General features: G+C 44.3%; 1 protein-coding gene across 6 annotated transcripts in view; it reads left to right on the top strand.

The window, feature by feature from the left end:
* Positions 1-15111, top strand: part of GRB2 (growth factor receptor bound protein 2) — a 78207-nt gene that overhangs the window by 8290 nt on the left and 54806 nt on the right. For 2 of the 6 annotated variants that reach the window (XM_024214105.2, XM_024214102.3), the window contains one exon: positions 11629-11876. In XM_024214105.2, the coding sequence (XP_024069873.1) occupies positions 11799-11876 (78 nt within the window). In that variant the 5' untranslated portion in view covers positions 11629-11798. Of the gene's footprint in view, positions 1-2747; positions 2839-3872; positions 3970-7709; positions 7728-11628; positions 11877-15111 lie in introns of those variants that run through there. The other 4 variants (XM_024214101.3, XM_024214107.3, XM_029912149.1 and 1 more) reach the window with 4 other exon arrangements.

Raw genomic sequence — 15111 nt, 5'->3', positions numbered from 1 at the left:
CCCCCCCCATAATGCCTTTTTGGAGCAAAGGCAAGCAGCTGCAGCCCTAAAGCAACCATTTTACAACTGTCAGCTGTTGGCTATATCTACCTCTTTTTCCAGCTAGTTAATACCTGCTATATATTTTTCCTTTTCTGTAACTGATATGGCATCTTCTCACAAGATTCCCAAATTGCCACTTTGAGATCACACATGAAACCAGAGACTTTATAGTGTGCTCTAGTGCCTAATGTTGGGGATGGAGAACTAGGGCTCTTGGATTCTATTCCCTGATTGTGGCACTGACTCATTATATGATCTGGGATGTCACTTAACCTCTAGGACTGCTTTATATGTAAAATGCAGGATAATAATTACAACAACATTTGGAATACCCTCAGCCTCCATAACATTCATTCCACTCACCTCTCCAGTTCAGCGTTTGAATAATTCACAATTAAAAGACTGTGTGTGGTAAGGGGAAGGTGTGAGTCCAACCTAGACCAAGAGGAAATTAAAGCCCTTGAAGGATAGTGTTGTTCTGAGGGGGAAGTTGTCTTTCCATTGATTTAAGGCACAAACCTTCATCTCCAAATAATCCCAGAATTTGTCTCCAACTGCTCAAACATTTAGAATTGACACATTAGCAGACTGGATCTTTGCAAAAGCACAACTGAGGAGGAAAACATCCATGATCCATTTTAGGAGGCATATTTTGATATGCTAGCCTACTCTTTCGTGTATGGATCTGTAATCTTTCCAGTATATTCACAGGGAGACCAACAGACCTACAGGTGTAAAAAGGCCAATGCTATCCAGCCTCATTGTAAACTCAGAATATGTGACTTTCTGTGATACATAATCATTAAAAATACAAATTAAAACATTTGATATCTATTCCAACACTAGAGAGGGACTTGAATGAAAAACTTGCACCCAGGGCACCCTGAAATTTGGGTAAACCTAGGTCTGAATGCTGCAGCATGGGCTCATCTCTAGTTAATACCATGTATGCCACACCTAGAACCCACATTCACAGACCTGGAATCCTGAAAAAAAGTCCTCTCTATTTGGTCTCTAGTTAATAACTACCTCCAAAAACTGATTGATAAGGACTTGAGGGCTGCCTCCATGCACCAGGGCCATGGGAGTGGGAGTACAGCTGTAGAAAAGCTTCTGTTTTTAAAAGGAGCCTTCTCATTTGACAGCAAGAGAAAAACTAACTCTTCTAAAAAGGGTTGGCTTTGTCAAGGACTCCAAGCCAGACTTTTACCTAGGCAACTGCTTCAGGGTATACTGTAATTAAATTTTTAAAAATTACATTACCAAAAAACAAAAAAAGCAAGCAGAGAGAGAAAGAATTCTGCCCTCTTGTGCATATGCATCATGAAGCACTCTTTAATTACATGATCACATTCTATTTTTCCATGAGACCCCTGCTTCACTAAGTGCACAAGATGGATGGTACTCACTGAATGGATAGCTATACAATGTTTCTTTTTGTCCTCATAATTCAATGTGTTGCTCATATCTTATTTACTACACACCATCCCACCTCTGCTGTGAATATGATATTATTAATGTTCTCATTGGCTTGTCTATAGTTTCTAAATGCTTCACCAACTGTAATGAATTTATCTTCACAACTCCACGGTGAGAGAAATATTACCCCCATTTTATAGACATGGAACTGAGGCACAGAGGGATTAAGGCCAACATTTGCAAAAGTCCCCAGTAATGCTGTATGCCCCATTTGAAACAGCTAGAGCCTTATTATTCAGAGTACTTAGCATTTTTGTTGTGTTTTATAATAAACATTCATTGTTCAAAACACTGTACAGACATTAACTATTAAATCTTCAGAACACCCCTGGAAGATGTGTGGATAAATATTATTAATCCCCTTTACAGATGGGGACACTAGGACAGAAGGGTGAGGTGACTTGACCACACCAGTCTCTGAATCACACCCCTGGTTTCTTCTGCTTCACCAAATAAAATTCAGGCTCCTTGTCCTCAACAAGGCCCTTTACAGCTCTGACCCCCTCCACCTGCCAGCTTGTCTCTTCCCAACTTGTATCCTCCCCACGCTTCTGCCAAGGACACCAGCTTTATTCACCGGTTTGTCAGCTTCTCATGGGAAGTCTCTGTGGCTTTTTCCATGCTGCCCCTTCTGCCTGGAGAGTGCTGCCACTGCCCTCTGTAGGGCCCCTGCTTTTTTCCCCCTCCTTCAAATCTCTCCTCACAACCCATTTCTGCTGTGATGCCTGTGAGAAATCTACCAGTAGATGATGGCTGAGATGAGGGTCAGATAGGGAGAACTGGCATTTAATCTGTAATAAAAATGCAAATACATATATCTATTAAACCTGCCTGACTGTATCCCTCTCGCCACCCTTCGTGGGCCACTTGTCTTGAGCCTGTCAGCTCCTCAGGGTAGGGACCAACTGTGTCTGTACCATGTCCAGCACACTAAAGCCCTGCCTCACTGGGGACTCTATAGCCTACTGCACTGGCAGGGGCAAGGTCCTGCGCAGGCGTACTGGTATCAGCAGCGTCAGTAACGCAGCAGATGTTGCGCTTGCGCACTGACATGTACAGCGCTAGTACCACACACCTCAAGGCTAGCAGGGCTAGACCCGCAAAGCAGCGCGCATGCGGGCTTGTGGACAAGTGCCCTCCCGCCGAGGGTGGCGAGCAAGGCTGCGCATGCGTTGTGGCCCTGACAGCGCTAGGCCCTGCCGGGCCTGGGGGCAGTCTCGCGAGAGCTCCTGGGAGGGCTGTAGCGGAAGCTGGAGGGGCTCTCGGGCGAAGCTGGGATCGGCGGGGCCGCTCGGAGCGGAGCCCCAGCGCCACACGGTGAGTGGGACGGGGAGGCCCTGCCGGGGGGCGCCGGGACGCGGACGGGCAGTGGCGCCGCCTTCAGAGCCACCCGCCTGGCTGTGGACTCCGGATCGGGGGCAGAGGCGTTTCCCAGGGCCTCCGCCCCAGGGGTCCGCCCCCCGACCGGGTGTGGGAGGTCAAGGCCCCGGCCCCCAGGGACCTTGCCGCTGCCCCGTGGCCCCCAGGGACCCTGCCGCTGCCCCCCGGCTCCTAGGGCCGCTGCCTCACGCATATGACCGCCCTGTCACTGGTCCGCTGAAACCCTTAGCTCTTTGGGAACCGGACACTTCTTCTCCAGGAGTTGAGCCATTCCCAGTGCCATGCCCGGCGGGGGCAGGGGGGAGGCTGACATCATAGGGCCATGCCTCAGGGCATTTCCGCCGTGGCTCACCTCCTTAGTCCCAGAGCTGCGGGCCTTATGCCGCTGCAGCTCCTGTCATTTCTTAATTGCAGCTAGAAGCTTCTCATTGGAGCAGGGATTTAATTGAAAGCAGCAAGGTTGGTCCAACCCAAGTAATAGATGCAAATACTGTCCTGGGTTTTTTTTTTTTCACCTCCTAGTTCCAGGTGAATTACCGGAAAGATGAACCCTACTGCCAGTTCAGTACTCTTCTGAGGGTGGAACTGGTTTGAGAGGGAAATCATTGCCCAGTTTCCCTATAGCAAATTGTAGGCTTGCTAAATGTTGTAGGTTGCCTTATCTTATGTTGGGTGCATGGGCATATTTTTGATATTCAGTTGGGACTCCATGTGATTTCAGGCCAGTTCTGAGGATAAAATGTTACGGGAAGGTTTTTGGGCTGGAAGGTGTGAATGTTTACCACTTCTGATAGAGTCCATAAACTCATGCTTCACATATGGTCTTTGGGGTGGAGGTAGGGAGAGGTATTTCAGATTTTTCTCTCTTTGTCCATGTGCTATTGTTTTTTTTTTGGGGGGGGGGGGGAGCGGTGTTGTGGTGTTTTGTCACTTCCTGGTTGAGGTCTGTGGGTGTGTTTTTTTTCATACAGTTTTAATAAACAGGTCATACACCTTGTCTTAAGTAAATTGTTTGTGAAACTCCTAGAAGTGGAGGAAGTCACACAGAGGTCTCAATTATGGAATAAGGTAAATAATGTAACATACTCAGGAAATAAAAGAGCAAAATATAGAGAAGGGGAATTCATCCCCTGTTTGGGAAATGATTGAACACTTAACAGTCAGGGAGCAAAGATTGGGAGTGGGGAACATCTTAGCTTTCTCCTACAAACAAATTGCTACCTGTATTCACTCATTTCTAAGCAAACCTCTTGGCATTCAAAATTTTGCACAAAACAGATGGTTATTGAATCACTTTCATTTTGTCTCTTAAGATGACATCATCTTGTATTAAAGCATTTTAGAATACCTGGTGATTTTTAAATTGTTATTTTGCACTTGATTTAAGAAGTAATGTCAATGTGGGGAAAATGAGGAAGCTATAGAAAAAAGAAGATCTGTCACAAGTGCCCTCCTGCTGAGGATGGCAGGAAAGGCTGTGTATGCGTTGTGGCCCTGACAGCACTAGTCCCTGCTAGTGCTGGGGGCAGTCTTGCAAGAGCTGCTGTTAGGGCTGTAGCGGAAGCCAGAGGAGCTCTCAGGAGAAGCCGGGATCACTAGGGCTGCTTGGAGTGGAGCCCCCCCTTTCCCCCCCCCCCCCCGGTGAGCAGGAGGGGAGACAGGGAGGATCACTTGTTGAGGTGAACACATGTGTGATGGGGTCTATCGAAAAAACAATCTAAGAGCATATAAATGGCCATACTGGGTCAGACCAATGGTCCATCTAACATGATATCCTGTCTTCTGACAGTGGCCCATGCCAGGTACTTCAGAGGGAATGAAGAGAATAAGGCAATTTATCGAGTGATCCCAGCTTCTAGCAGTCAGTGAAAAACAGGAAGCTTATTTAAGGCTGAAAATCTGGTGGTGATCAGTTCTCTGACAAAGCATCCTTGGGACAACTGAAATACCAAGGAAGAGAATTAGGGAATGATTGATAGATAGAGGTCTATAAAATCATGACTGGTGTGGAGAAAGTAAATAAGGAAGTGTTATTTACTCCTTCTCATAACACAAGAATTGGGGGTCACCAAATGAAATTAACAGGCAGCAGGCTTAAAACAAACAAAAGGAACTATTTTTTCACACAACACACAGTCAACCTGTGGAACTCCTTGTCAGAGGATATTGTGAAGGCCAAGACTATAACAGGGTTCAAAAAAGAACTAGATAAATTCATGGAGGATAGGTCCATCAATGGCTACTAGCTAGGATGGGCAGGGATGGTGTCCCTAGCCTCTGTTTGCCAGAAGCTGGGAATGGGTGAAAGGAGATGGATCACTTAATGATTACCTGTTCTGTTCATTCCCTCTGTGTACCTGGCATTGGCCACTGTCAGAAGACAGGATACTGGACTAGATGGACCTTTGGTGTGACCCAGTGTGGCCATTCTTATGTTCTTATAGATTGGGGTATCATCTCTACCTGTGAACGTCTTTGCATTTTTAGGTTTAAAATTGAACTTACACACTGCCTTGCTATACTTAGCTCATACTGTTATACCTACTTATTTAATAAAAAGCGACAAAGAGTCCTGTGGCACCTTATAGACTAACAGACGTATTGGAGCATTACAGATCCAGACTAACACGGCTACCCCTCTGATACTTGCCACTTATTTGGGCAACTCAGATGAATGCACAGCCTCACCCCTTTCACCTGTTTCATTCTACCCCTGTTGTTTGAGGTGTGTGTGTGTGTGTGCGTGTCTGTCTTCCAAGATGACACAACCTCCCCCACCACTCACACTTTCCTTCCCTGGAAGTAGACTTCCTCTACTGTTTATCAGAATATGGGGCCAAATCCAGTTCACAATTATTAGGTGCTCCCACTAGACTTCATTTCTCCCCCCCCCCCCCCTTCTCTCCCACTCTCCTAAGCTATCTATGTTTCTGTTCCTGCCCTTGCTACTTCCTAGGACAGCAAGAATGGGGAGTAAAACCAAGGAAGCTCTCTTAGAACTATTTGCTGCTGCAGGAGCAGCATAAAAAATCCTACCTTCCCTTGTGGTATTTCAAAAGTGCAGCAGAGGGACTCATAGGAGTTTTGATTGCTGCTAAGATACCGTGGGCTTGGTGCATTGTAAATACTTACATTCCAACCCAGATTTAAACTTCATATTCCTAATAAGAAGTTACCTTTATTTCTATTCTCTGCCTTCCTCCCTGCCCCCCAAACAGTCTGGCTTTAATTGAGAGAGTGAGTGAAATCTCTTGCCCTACCCTAAAATAAGGTGAGATATAAGAAACATTTTAGTGGTATAAATCTTTGGTAAAATTTTAGTCGCTTTTCCGATTAGGCCATCTGTTAATTTTAGTAACATGTATTCTTGTGTTGGTTGTACTTTTATCTCTCTCTGCTGATGGAATTAAAGTAAACTCTGGTCTTTGCAAAATGTCTGTCATCTCTGCTGGTGCCAGTACCTGGTCTATAGCAAATACCCACAACCACACTTAGTTGGTGGTGTGGCAAAGACTATCACAAGCCACTTTCTAAGCAAGTCTGGCTTTTATCTGCATTGGGTTTATATATATATATAATATAATTTTTTTTGGAGGGGTGTGTGTGCGTGTGGTTTTTTTATTCATGAATTATTTTCCTGGTTCAACCTGATTGTGACTGACAGATGATTTCACTCAGTTTAGTTGTTTTCTGGGGTTCCTGATGCCATGATACATTGTCTGTTGGGCAAAATACATAATTACACTACCTTACTTGATAGTAATAGTGAGGAGCAAAGGTTTCTTGAGTGACTTTGACATACGATGCATGTTCTAATTTCTCTCTCTGGTGACATTCACTACATAATCATCTTTATACAAATTTATAAAAAAAAACCCTTCTCTGATTTCCTTGTAGCTGTTATGCCTGATATTCAGATAAATCTCACCCACAGTCATGAATGCTAGGTAGCAAAAACTTGTTCTAGGTAGCAACTAGCAATTGCTAATTAGTGTGGCTGCCTAGAGACCTCTTTCATTTGAGTTCTGTCATTCAAAATAAAGGTGGTGTCACCTTGCAACAGTCAACATGTATGTTATATGCAGTGTAGTTGTAGCTGTGTCAGTCCCAGGGTATAGGCAAGGTGGGAGAGATAATATCTTCTATTGGACCAACTTCTGTTGATGAGAGAGACAAGCTTTCAAGCCATACCAGAGCTATTTTTCAGGTCTGGGAAAGGTACTCCAAGAGTGTCAGCTACATGCAAGATGGAACAGATTGTTTAGCATAAGAAGTTAGCACATATTTTAAGGCAGTGGTTCTGAACCAGGGGAACGCATACCCCTGGTGGGTACGTAGAGGTCTTCTGGGAGTACATCAACTCATCTAGATATTTGCTTAGTTTTACATCAGGCTACATAAAAAGCACTAGTGAAGTCAGTAGAAACAGTAGACAATGACTTGTTTATACTGCTCTATATACTATACACTGAAATGTAAGCACAATATTTATATTCCAATTGATTTATTTTAAATTATATAGTAGCAATGAGAAAGTAAGCAATTTTTCAGTAATAGTGTGCTGACACACTTTTGGTATTTTTATGTCTGGTTTTTAAGCAAGTAGTTTTTAAGTGAGGTGAAACTTAGGGATACGCAAGACAAATCAGACTCCTGAAATGGGTACAGTAGTCTGGAATGGTTGAGAGCCACTGCCTTAGAATAATGGTTCTCAACTTTTTCCTTTTCAGGCAAATATCTAGATGAGTTGATGTACCCCCTGGAAGACCTCTGTGTACCCCTAGGGGTATGGATACCCCTGGTTGAGAACCGCTGCCTTTGAATAGGTACTAACTACTTACGCTAAACAATCTGTTCCATCTTGCATTTAGCTGTGACGCTAAGGCAGCATTTCTCAAATGTGGCTACCAGGGGCTTTTCTTGTGGCCACAGCCTCCTGGACAGTGATTGGGGCAGGGGCGGGCAAAGCAGCAGCCCCTCCCCTGGGACCGCTAGGAGGGGTTGGGCCCTGCCCCCCTTTGGAGCCACAAACACTGGTGGAGCAGACAGTCAGTGTGAGTTCCCCACCTTCCCAGAGGCGGTGGGGCTCAGACTTCTGGCTTGGTGGCAAGCTCCAGCCGTTTGGCGGCGGGCTCTGGCCATAGGTTCTGTCTGCGGGGCTTTGTCTGCACAGTGGCGTGCTCCATCCCCCGGCTGCTGGGCTTTGGGGTCTGACGCTGGCACCAGGCTCACCACCCTCCTCATCGCCCCTGGCTCCCGCTACCTCCCTACCCACTTCCTCATCCAAGGCTTAATTTGTGCCCCCACTTGCCAGGGCTGAGTAAGTCTGCTGTGAAAAATGATATTTGTATGTTTAATATCACTTTTCACTGCCTCCCAGCTAGTTAACAAATTTGCTGCTGTGAAAAGTGATATTAACAAACATACAAATATCACTTTTCACAGAAGCAGACTTACTAGCTAGCAAGTCTAAAAAAAATGCAACCAAAAAAAAGCAAAAGAAACAACAAAAAAAGACAAAAACATGCAAAGCACCTTATTTGTGTTTCTACTCTGTTTAGGTCCAGTAAAGAATAGAGATGACTGTATGTTATTTTTATTACTGAGTCTGCAAAAAAACCAAACGCCTACATAAACATATTATTTATGATTTATTATTATGATTCTGAGGCTACCAAAAAAATTGTTGTGAGAACCCCTGCGCTAAGGGACCATAGAATTATAGAACTGGAAGGGACTTCGAGAGGTCATCTAGTCCAGTCCCCTGCACTCAAGGCAGGACTAAGTATTATCTAGACCATCCCTGATAGGTGTTTGTCCAACCTGCTCTTAAAAATCACCAATTATGGAGATTCCACAACCTCCCTAGGCAATTTATTCCAGTGCTTAACCACTCCGACAGGAAGTTTTTCCTAATGTCCACTCAAAGTAGAGCGGCCTGTTAACACCTCTGTAGTCATAGGATAAAAAAGGGGGGTTAGTGGGTTATAGATTGTTTTAATAAGCCATAAATCCAGTGTCTCTGTTCAGTCCATGTTTTTTAATGTCTAGCAAAGTTAGGACTTTAACCTCCCTGGCTCGTCTTTTGTAAGTGTTGTGCAGGTTTCCATTGAGAATGAGGACTGATAGATCAGATACAGACTGATCGCTTTTTGAGAAGTGTTCACCCACAGGTGATAGGATGTTTTTGTCTTTCCTGTGAGTTCATTTGAGAATGTAGTTATTGTCTGGTTTCACCCAGATAATTGTTGGGCATTTAGTGCACTGAATGAGATATACCATATATTGTGGTAGGCATGTATAGGATCCATGCATCTTGAAAGATTTGTGGGGGTGGAGCGTTATGATCGTTGTACTAGCGGGGGTTTGTCTGCAGCTTTTGTATCTGTCGTTCTGGCGGGGGCTGGTGCCACTTTGAGTTGGTGTGGTTTGCCTGTGGGGAGCTTGCTTCTGATGATGAGCTTGGAGAAGTTGGGGGGGGGGGTGTATTTGAAGGCCAGAAGTGAGGGTTCAGGAAAGATTTTTGTTCAGGTTGGGGTTCCCATCAATTATGGGTTGTAGTTTGATACCACATATGGGTTCCATCGTGGGGTGGTAGATTGACAACTAGGGGTGAGCAGTCAAATGGGATTTAATTTCTTATTGAACCAGGTTCTCTTGGGGTATTTGGGAATGGGCCAGAGACCAAGAAAAAGGTGTGCACATTTTAAGGGGCGTCAGTCCATTTGATTTGCTTTTTGATGGGTTGGTGTGTCAAAAGGTCTTAGGCCAGGTGTGCCCTAGAAACTTTTGCTGATATAGAAAATGTTGCTTAGGCATGTAATCTTGCTGTTTGTGGGGGTTTTCTAATGACACTTCTAAATGGCAAACTTTTTGTAGGGTGGAGTAGGCTAATTTGCTTTGATTCTGCCCTGTGATAGGAAAATTATTATGCCCTTGGGTGTAGGGATGTAAATAGTGGTTTTAAAAAAAAGTAACCGTGTAACCATTTTATGCGGGGTCCTGCTGCTGGGGCGCAGGCACAGGCATGCTGGCCACCGCGCCCCGGGGCGGCAACAGAGTCCTGGGCTCTGGCCGGCAGCAGAGTTTAATTGTTAAGCATCAGTCTTAATGGTTTCAGTTATCAGTTAACCGGTTAAACTTTTACATCCTTACTTGGGTGTAGTCTCAGCTATATATACACTGGTCACTCATGTCTGTCTGTTCTTCTATGTTTTCACAGAATGCATAGACACTGGCTTCCTTCGGACCCGGGGCGAGGGGTGTTCAACCCCCCCCGCTCCATCCCCACCCCATCCCTTCTCCCAAGTGCCTGTCCCCACCCCACCTCTTCCTGCCCAGTTCCTCCCCCTCCCCTGAGCGTGCCCAGTCCCCGCTCCTCCCCCTTCCTCCCAGTGCCTCCTGGACACTGTGAAATAGCTGATTGTGGTGGGCAGGAGGCACTGGGGAGTAGGTGGGGATCTGGCTGCCAATGGGTGCTAAGCACTTGATAACTTTTTCCCCTCAAATGAACTTGCACAGGAAAATGGTAAAAGACAAAAAACACCATACCACGGATGGGTGAACAGTTCATAAAGCGATCACTCTCTATCTTATCTCACAGTCCTCATCCTCAAAGGAAACCTACACAACACCTTCAAAAGATGAGCCTGGGAGTGTAAATTCATAACTTTGCTAGATACTAAAAATCATAGATTGAACAGAAACACTGAATCTATGGCTCGTTACAACAATCTGTAACCCACTAAACCCTCCACCCCAGCCTCTTTTTTTTTTTTTTTTTCCTTCACCCCATGACTAGAGAAGTGTTAACCGGGCACTTCTCCTTGAATGGGCCCTTGAAATACATTAATTGCTTATGCTAAACTATCTTTTTGAGCTTGTACGGAGAGTGTACAGATAAATACCTTTCCCAGACCTGAAGAAGAGCTCAGTGTAACTCACACGCTTGTCTCTCTCACCAACAAAAGTCAGGAGCGCTGGGACAATTTTTATAATGGGGGTGCTGAGACCATTGAACCAAACTATAAATCCTGTATATAATGGAAACCACTTAAAGCCAGGGGGTGCAGCAGCAACCCTAGTTTCAGCACCTATGACAAAAGTTGATCCAATATAAGATACTACCTCACCCACCTTATCTCCAATATCCTGGGGCCAACATGGCTACAACCCTGCAGCCATCTCATCTGAGCAGAGAAGGTTCTGCTCTCTGTAAGAGTGATGCCTGAAAAGGGGTGTGTGCGCGGGCTGCTCTTAAGGGGGAGCCTTAGTGTCCCCTGCGGGATAAGAGCATCAAGGCAGGGTGCCCCCCGCCCGTGTGCTATCTGTGCGTTTTCCCCCCAGCCTGAGGTGCAGCCGGAGTATGGAGCCGCATGTCAGGAAGGGCGCTGTGGGAAGTGCTCTTGCTGTGGCTTGGTGTAGTGGGACTTGCTGGGGGCTTAAGGGCTGGGTTAGTTCCCCGTCCTCCCCGCACGTTGGAGGGGGGGGGGGGCCTGCGCTGTGCCCTCTGCACTGCAGACATCGCTGCTGCTATTGGCCACAGCATGTGTCACTCGGTGCTTCCTGGCTGAGCCCCGAACTGAGAAGGAAGCGGCCGAAAGAGGAAGCGGCAGCCGGGTCTGGGTCGGGAGGAGGGAGAGGCGCAGGGCGCGGCCCCTGCCATCCATCCGTGCCACGGTTCCCCTAATGATCAGTCTCTTCCTCCTCCTCCTCCTCCTCCAATAGGGCAGATCGTCCCTGGCTCTCCCTTGCATGTGGTAGACGGAGCCAGAGTCCCTGCAGCAGCCGGACAGAGGGAGGGCTGAGCCGGGAGCCCCCGGAGGAGGAGAGGAGGCTTCAGGGAGAGCTCCCTTCCCACCCACCCCCCGCACTGCTGTACGCTGAGCAGCCCCAGCATGGAAGCCATCGCCAAATACGATTTCAAAGCCACTGCAGACGATGAGCTGAGCTTCAAACGGGGGGATGTCCTCAAGGTAAGTGCAGGGGAAGGGATCAGCGATACCTCCTCCTTTCCACTCTTTTCCCGAGATAGTCGGTCCCCAGCATCCTTTGAGTCTCCACCCCTTCCCCCCCCTTCCCCCCCCTTTCCCCCCCCTTTCCCCCCCCCCCCCCCCCGCCACTCTGACCCCTTTGATTGCAAAGGACACAGTTTACAATTTTTGTGTTTATTCAGTTTATAATCAACAGCATCTTCCATCTTTTCAGACTGTTTAACAGTTGAGAGCTAGCTATACCATAGACAGTATCAAGTAAATATGAAGTACTGAACATATATTATTAATTGAATTATTTTCTACAAGATAAACATTTAAAGTAATTGACACCAATGTAGTGTTTCTTTCCTTTGCCTCCTGCTGGAAATTCTTGCATTAAAGAATAATTAGATAATCTTTTGTCACCACACTTGTCAAATATTGATACTGAATTTTATCTTCTGTGTTGATAAACTTCAGTGATAAGTGTGCAACACTGAGTATTTAATGGAACTCTGGAGCTGTAAGTGAATGCCTTGGGTGGATTAGATAGGTTTTGTGTGTAGATTTCTCAATCTACCAAAGACCTTTGAGTCCCCTCCAGCTTGGCAGCATAAAGTTATCTGTTCGCTTTTTAAAAATATTTGTATGCCTAAAACTGAAAAAGGATCCAAAAATAACAAATGAAGAATGTATCCAACAAAAACAGAAAATGTGTATTTTATAACAGATTATAGTGCATGGTTTTTATAAAGATTCTAAACTACACTTTCTTCAAAATAACTAAAAAAAAGTCTAGTGTTGTATTGTTCACATAAGTTATTTTTTCTGTAGTTAATATCTCCATGTTTGTTATCAATATAAAACAAGATGGATCTTTTTTCTTCCAAGCAATTGAGCCTTTAGCAGTTTAGCTTTAAAAAGTTTACATCCAGATCTTTACTCTCCAAAATGACCTTCAGGTAGAAGGTTGATAATTAAAAAACACACTCATTAAAGCCCCAATCCCACAAAGATTTAAGCACATAAGTAACTTTGTGCATGTGAATATTCTTCACTGGGACTGTTTACCTGCATAAAGTTACAAACATGTTTAATTTTTTCTGAGCTGGGGCCTAAGACATAGCAGCTCATTCAAGGAGTGGTGAAGAGTAGGCTCTTTTACAGGCCGACTTTAGTGTGATTCTTTTGCAAAACTGGAAGTTGAATACTTAATTGATAGACATGCAAGAAATGCATGGATTGTGCAGTCACCTTAGTATTTTTATCATAAACCATGCTTTCTCGAGTGTATTAGAGAAATGGACTGAAATTTAGTTTAGTGTCCTAGAAAACCAGTTTCTTACATATTTTAGGTGGGAGGGCAATCAATTCAATTAAATGTATGGTGGTTACAAAAAAATCCATTTGGGGGTGGTTCTCTTGCAGTTATGTAAACCAAAATGGCTTTGACTTGAATATATCTGCTCCTGCACATTCACATGTCTCTTACCCACAAATTGCATTAGAATTTATACACCTTAATTACATTATTTACAACATGTTACTGCAATAGCTGCATCCATTGTTGCTGCAACTGTGTGCTCAGAATAGTGTCCGCTTTAACCTTTTTAGATGTTAAATTTTAGACCCATTGTGGAAGTGTAAGCATCAGATTTTTAAATGTTTACACTGAGCCTAATTTTTAAATCTGCTAACCTGAGCTATAGTCTGTTGGTTTGTGTTTAGTATCTTGCCTTGGCTTTGTGTACTATATTTGAAACAGCACAATTCAGGTTAAAAAATGTAGAAAAATCTGTAAGACTTGTAGAAAATGCTGACCAGGAAGGAAAACTGAAGTGCACATGTACCATACTTAAATATTTTTTTAGTTTGAAATGTACTTTTGGTTATTTTAATCTGGTCCAGTCTGGATGTTTGGGGTTGGTTAAGAGTATGAAAAAATGGCTGACAGAGAGAGAATTACCACATGTTCAAAAGGTGCTTCCTTCTGTAACAACAGCACCATAGTGAAGAGATGAAGCAGGATATTTTTAGAGAGGTTTTTTTGTCTAAACTAGAAAAATTAGTACCTATATTACAGCTGCTGATATTGGTACTATACTAATGTATACAGGACTCAGGCACTCTTACTACCATCTCATGATTATTATTTTTGTCAGATTGTGGCAAAAATCTGAGCCTTATGTACACTCTTGCTACCACATATTCTGGCAATAACCCAGCTGCATATGGGTACTAATTTTTCTAGCATAAGCAAGGCTGACATTGAGAGAGTCCTTGCAACCCTCAAACTATATCTCTGGTTCCAGCTCAGATACCTTTTTATATTATGACGTGACCTTAATGATTCTGTTACTGGAAAGGTGATACTGACTAAACTTTAAGGAAGTGTTTGCCTGTAGTTTCCTGGTCTTAAGTTCATTTCTTTATACAACACTTGAATGGAAATGTGAACATGAACAATACTCAGCACTACTATAATAAATAATTTAGCCTTGCAGTGCTTTTGTATAGGGGTGAAAACTATTTTCATTCACAGAGAGTAAACTGAGGCTCAGAGAAGTTGACTTGCTCATGGTACACAAAAACCCAGGAATAGAACCCAAGAGCCCTGGCTTCCAGTCAGTTATTCTGATGAGATACACCTCAATGCACCACAGTGAGGGCAGTTCTGGTGTTCAGAACTATTGTTCAGAAAAAAAATTCCCAGGTGCCAGCAGCAGTGTGAGATTGTACAAGTCACTTCACTCAGAACAGTGTTTGTGGCACATCTGGAGTGAGGACATTCAGAGTGACTAGTACATCTGGGCTGTGGAAGTAACTTGTGCTAAGCACACTAAATCTGTTAGCACATCTCTCTTGATTGAGAGATCTCTGATAATCTCACCAGATCCTGGCTGAACTCCCCCTTTCCCCATTGTCATGGCTAGTAGCGATCTATCCTGAAACCAGGTCAATCTTAAGTGCATATAAATGAGTAAGACCTTCTGAGGGGAATAAACAGTAATACATGGTGCAAATCTAATGCACTCCCAGAAGAAGGTATTTCTCACTCTTCACATGTCTCTGTTTTACAAACTTGGGATTGTTGAGAAAAATTACATATTCTGCAAGCAAATACATATCTCTTTTCTTACATCTTTCCGTGACTTGCCATAATTAGATACCTACTTTGAAACAGTGGTGAACATCACCCTCTGATGGCATGTGTGACTTAGAATGCTGTAGAGAG

The sequence above is a fragment of the Terrapene carolina genome, unplaced genomic scaffold (genome assembly GCF_002925995.2).
Source record: "Terrapene carolina triunguis isolate 2854851 unplaced genomic scaffold, T_m_triunguis-2.0 Scaffold192, whole genome shotgun sequence".
NCBI classification, from domain to species: Eukaryota; Metazoa; Chordata; order Testudines; family Emydidae; genus Terrapene; species Terrapene triunguis.
Note: the sequence above shows the minus strand (reverse complement) of the source record. Positions and strands in the feature narration are given on the sequence as shown.